The 5,720-nt window shown below is 42.9% G+C and overlaps 1 protein-coding gene across 1 annotated transcript; it reads right to left on the reverse strand.

Annotated features, from left to right (window-relative positions):
* Positions 1-3,445: 3,445 nt before the first annotated feature.
* MC3R (melanocortin 3 receptor) lies at positions 3,446-4,423 on the reverse strand. The gene has a single exon (XM_009274055.1). The coding sequence runs from the start codon at positions 4,421-4,423 to the stop codon at positions 3,446-3,448; it is 978 nt and encodes a 325-aa protein (XP_009272330.1).
* Positions 4,424-5,720: the final 1,297 nt, after the last annotated feature.

Raw genomic sequence — 5,720 nt, forward strand, 5'->3', positions numbered from 1 at the left:
AGTAACAACTCTGAAAGCGTTCACATTTCAGTGCAGTCTGCCCCCCCCGCCCCAAACAGGGGCAGATTCTCAGCAGATAGAAATGTTGCTCTGGTTACTAGCATATGTTAAGGACTGCTGCCCTGTACTGGCATGTGTTGCCGTGATGTCTTTGTTCTGCTGTATGTACACATCTACAGGGTGCACTGCTGGGAAATGATACTCTTCTGGGGAGCTTTTGCTGACGTTCCAGTCCTTGTGTGTCTCTTAGATGAGTCCTGACTTGAGCCTCAGCTCTGTCCCTGAGGACTGAGGATGGCTGAACACCAGTTCATTAACTCCCTTCTCAGCAAAGCGTTACAATCTTGCCCACAGCAACTGATTGCAGTGATATTTCCTTACAGTGCAGTCCTGTTCTTCCCTTCACTTCCATTTCACACCTGGAGCTGCAGCTGTTAGTATTCATTCACTACCTCCTATCGTGGGGTTCAGTCCCATGGAGACTGTTTCTTTCCCTTCCCATCACAGACAGGCTTGTGATGGCTGCCATCCTGGCTCCATGCAGGAGACTGTACCATGGATTTCCAAAGTATGAGTTAGAGCTGGGAATCGGGAACTGGGGCTGGACAAACCCACCATCCATCTCCGTGGATAACCTGTGGGGAGGAGCCGCACCTTCACCGACTGGTGCCAGAAAGTGCGAGCAATCTTTGAGGGATTTTATGGATTCTCTTTCCATCGTGTTTGCATGTGTGATGGAGACCTCTGGCTTTTTTGCTCATTTTTGTGTAGCTCTGTGGACAGCATGTAGAATTAGGATGCTTTTGCCCAGTGTTAGACTCTATTTCTAGTTTTGTGAACCCGACCACCAGGACTGTGGTTTGACCTGGCATGGTGCTCTGATAGAAGCAAACACAATTCTAAGTGATATCTTCAGATTGTTTTATTCAACGGATATATGTTTTGCTTAAAGGCAAAGCACAGTATGAATCAGTCTCATCTAAAATAACTTTTAAAGAGAGAAATAAGTAGGACATCAGGTGCAATAAAAGCTAAATACACAATAACCTGAGGCAGAATATCATGGCAAACCATGCTCCAGAGTATAAGGGTACATAACACTGACAACAGGTAGAGTTTTTTACAAGTAGGTACAGTATTTCCACACCACAAAAGGCCAGTTGCATGGCCTTCCTATGCTGATTTGTTTCAGTTCATCTTGATGTGCCACATCAGGTGTTGCAGAAATAAGACAGGCTGAGCTGATAGAACGGATTTTAGTACTGCCAAACTGTAATTTGTGAGACGCAGATAAGGCTGAAAGCGTTCAGGTTTAGCTTACTTGCCAGTTGTTGGGATTTTCTCTGATCTCTACCTGCAATGTGAGAGAATATTCATCTGTGCCTGTTCTGCCACATGCTCCACAGTGACCTTTTTGGATTTTAGTTTAGTTTTTTAAAAATTAAGGGTTATGAGATTAGGTAAGTGTTGGAACAGCGGGAGTGTTGGGAAGGTGGAAGTCTGGAGGATGTGACTATGGGAGGAAATGAGAACTCAATTAGGGAATTTAGGGTGTGATCAGAGGGCAAGGGAAATAGGGAACATGAGGTTGGTTTGGGCTGATGGGCAGACTGTGGCTAGAGCACAGGGAGAGATGGTTCTTGGCCCCATGAGAATTATACACTCCATAGGACTGGGAAGTTAGGTTGCTCCCTACATAGGTTGTAGGATGCTGAGAATAACGCAGTCAAACACGGGCTGATATTTGCAAACTGCGGGACATGTCTTCCCCATGGACAGTCAGAGCTGGGTTCTGGAGCCAGTAGCAGTGAAACACCATCAGCCTGGGTTGTACCAGGGCTAGTGTGTGAATGCAGAACTGGAGGCAGAGTAAATTGGGAAGCTCTGGTCTGGTTAACTCTTCCTACACTGACAGAGGGGAGCCCCAGGAATAACAACCACATAGCAACTCCACTCAAATGACAAAAACAAAAAAACAAAAAATAGTGTTAAGTCAAATGAGATCTTTTAGATGTTTGAAAGCAATAGACAACCCCGAGAGTTTCAGGCTACTGCCTTTCCTAAAAGCGAGATACCAGAAAGGTGCTAAGTAGACTTTAGAATGGCTTAGAGTTTTCTTAGTCTGGCACTGTCTGTGATACTGCTTGTATGTTGCATTATATACAAATCGCATCAGCCTTTGCTCAGTTACAATATGCTATTTGAAGGCCACTTACATGGTTTATTCCCATAAAAAGCAGAGGCAAAGACTAAGTTATTGTAGCTGAATTTGTGTGCTTTACATGCCACCAATTTGCAGACAGAGTTTGAAAATGATTGCAAACAGCATGTTGCTTTCTTGTTTCCATTGCAGGTGTGTCCATCCACCGAACTCAGTGTAAAGCTCTTTAAGTAAAAAAAGACTGACCTATGACATATATTTCTCAATGCATAGAAGTCATATCTGCCATACACATCTTATTTCTTCCGGGTACCGAACTTAGCCAAATGGATATCTCTAAAGACTCCATGCAGCTTTTACACAAAGCTAAATACAAACTATTTTGTATTTTAGCTATTCTTTATGTTCAGATCTGTGTAGTCTTCAAAATTTTCTAGGGGTCTCATCGGTGACCATTTATCAAAAGGAGATTTGTGACTTATTTTATTAAAATACCAAATGCTACATTGATCAGTGCATTCCAGTTAAAAAAAAAAAAAATTAAAAAATTGAGGCTATAATACTGCTGTATCACAACAAGTAACGTAATTGCCTTCTTCATATGAGTCACTTCTATCAGGCAGCTGTTTAAGTCACACTGTCACTGATACCGTAGCTGTTCCTTTTCACTTAACTGATTTCTACTGAAAGAGTATTTCAGTGCAAGAGGAATGTTTACTTTCACCCTTCAAAGATTTTACTCAGGTTGCTTTATAGCAAGCAGCATAAATGTGAATCTATTCTTTTAATAAAAGGTGGAGGCATGGGAGTAAGTGTAGAGCAATGCTGTTACCTGTTGGTGTTTTGATTTGTCTTGCAAGTGAATAGCTTTCCATAGAGGTTACTAGTGGAATCTTTTAGAAAACACTGACTTGTTGATAGTGGCACAGAGATAAAGCAACAGGTACAAATGAATGGTAGAGAGAACATTATTTCAGTCTCTCTAAGGTAGTATTCCCTTTCAGGATTCATTTTTCCAGTAAGTTTCTTAAGCTATTTTGTAAGCCACTCTGGATTTCTTTCTGTTATAACTATTTAAATAATTTCAAATAATTTAGTTGAATCTGGTTTTTGTTTTGAAAAGTATAAATCAAGGCATCAAGTGGAAGGTTATTTTTTCTTTCCTGTGCCCTTCCTTCAAGCACTGCTTTTAAAGTGGAGCTGCTATATATCTAGATACATATATATACATTCATACACCTATTGTGTGTATCCTTTCTCTATTCTCAACACAAAGCCAGATATCTACAGCATGCACTGTCCCACATTCATGCCATAACAGCAACACACTATTTCTTTGAAAGTCTTTCTCATCTCCAGACTCCGGAAAGCATAAATGAGTGGGTCAATTACTGAGTTGCACATTATCAAGACCAGATAGGTATTAAAGTGTGAAGTGTAGCAGACGCAGTACGGATTCATTGGGCAAGAAATGATGAGAATGAGGTGAAGGAAGAAAGGTGCCCAGCAAACAATGAAGACACCAAGTAATATAGTGATGGTGACAGCTCCCTTCATGCAGGTACGCTGGTAGGGCACCCCATCCATGGGGAGGGCTGCAATCCGCTTAACATGCAGGCGTGCAAACAAGAACATGTGAACATAAAGGGAGGCCATGAGAAAGAGCATGGTAAAGAACATGGTGATGAGACAGACAATGACAGTTTTGCTTTCTGAGTAAGCAATGAATATGATGCCACAGATGATACAAGCAATCCAAATGACCACAATCAGGGTTAAAGCTTTCTTCACAGTCATGATGCTGTGGTAACGGAGAGCATAGAAAATAGTTATGTACCTGTCAATGGCTATAACCAAGAGGTTGCAAATTGAGGCTACCAAAGAAATACAAATCATTGAGTCAAAAACATTGTCCATATGCTGAATAAAGTGGTCATCAATGATCAAATAGCCGTTGCTTAGGATTGCAATCATGATAGTCTCCAAGGCATTTGACATGCTCACTAACATATCTGCCACAGCCAAGCTACAAAGGAAGAAATACATGGGAGAATGTAGGTTTCCATTCTTCAGCACTGCAAGAATGACAAGGATGTTTTCCAGGAGGCTGATGATCCCTAAAGTCAAGAAGACCTCGGCTTTTATGAAGACCTGCTCACAAAATCCATCGCCGCTTCTGTTGTTCAGAATTGAGTCATTGAAATCTTCAGTGACATTAAGCAGCGCAGGCTGAAATGAAAATGCAAAGTGTGTGGTATTCATTGTCAGCAAAGGAGCTGAATTCACAAGTGATTACGGACCTGATAGAGCACAGGTTAAAAAAAAAGAAAAAAGGGGAGGAAAAAAAAGAAAAGGAAAAGAAGTCCTTCCAAGTTGTTGCTGTGCACATGGGATGGAATCGAGCAGGACTTTTCTTTAGTCACTTTTACAAGTAGGAACATAAAAAAATCTGCATTTACAGTGAGTTTTGTGTCAGTCACAGGCTGTTCTTCTCCTTTATAAGAAAGTGAGCTTCAAGTCTTGCAGGCATCAAACAGTTTACTCTGAAGGGAAAAATCAGCAGCAGCACATTGCTGGTTCTAGCTCTCCTGATGATTAAAAGCAGGGAGTTTTCTCATCTGCTATCGTCTGCTGGGGCCGGCGCAGGTTTGTTGCCAGTATGTTGCAGCTCAGCAAAGTATCTCTTGCTATTTCAGTGGCAAGAAAGGCAAAGAGAACTAAGGGATTTATACATGCATGAAAGAAAAAACAACTCCTACTTGATCCTCCGTGCAGAGCATTGGCCATTAGAGAGCAAGCACCTTTCTGACTGACAGCTGCAAACACCAGGTACAGCATCCCCACTGCTGGCTCCACCAGCAGATCTGAAACTGTCTGGCGCCCTCTGCAGAGAGCGAATAGGATGGATTTGCCTTAAAATTCGCCTGAAAAATGGGATTTTCATCCAGCAAAACTTTATGCCTGTTCTCGGCAGCCGGGTCCTGCCCATGGGAGTGAGCAGGGGCAGGCTGCTGAAGGTGGTAGGTGTTCAGGGACAGGCAGGATGCCCATACACTGTCCTGGCCTCTACTCCTCTCCTCCTGGAGCCAGATCTCCTCTTGCCTTGTTCGAATGAGCTGGCTGAGCCCTGAGCTGAGTCCAGACAATGCCTCCCTTGAGGGTGTCCTGGGCTCACTTGGGCTTTGGACCTTGTGGTTAAAGACAACAACCCGAGGGTGAGCTGTAGCACAGATGGGATGTGGCTGCAAATAATATGCCCATGATATAGTTGCTGAGGTGCTCCAAAGGCTGTCATTAGCTAGATAACATTGGTTTCATCAGAGACAAGCTCCCAGGGGTTTCATTCTTTGCCCACAAATGGTTTGGGTTTTGTTTGTTTATTTTGGTTTCTAAATTCCTTGCTCACAAATGAAGCAAAGTGCAGGTGTGAGTCTCCACACTGTGCTCTCTCTGTGTCATGACTCTCTATCTCTGCTGAAGGATCTCAGCCAGCCTAAAGGCTTAACCAGCTCTTGCAAGTTGATCTTCCCTGCCCCCCCCTTCTCCCTGTCTGCAGAAG

The sequence above is a fragment of the Aptenodytes forsteri genome, unplaced genomic scaffold (genome assembly GCF_000699145.1).
Source record: "Aptenodytes forsteri isolate BGI_AS27 unplaced genomic scaffold, ASM69914v1 Scaffold159, whole genome shotgun sequence".
Classification (NCBI taxonomy): Eukaryota; Metazoa; Chordata; class Aves; order Sphenisciformes; family Spheniscidae; genus Aptenodytes; species Aptenodytes forsteri.

Bases quoted from the DNA above. Each gene is read 5' to 3' on its own strand.
- MC3R (XM_009274055.1), bottom strand. From the start codon at position 4,423: ATGAATACCACACACTTTGCATTTTCATTTCAGCCTGCGCTGCTTAAT.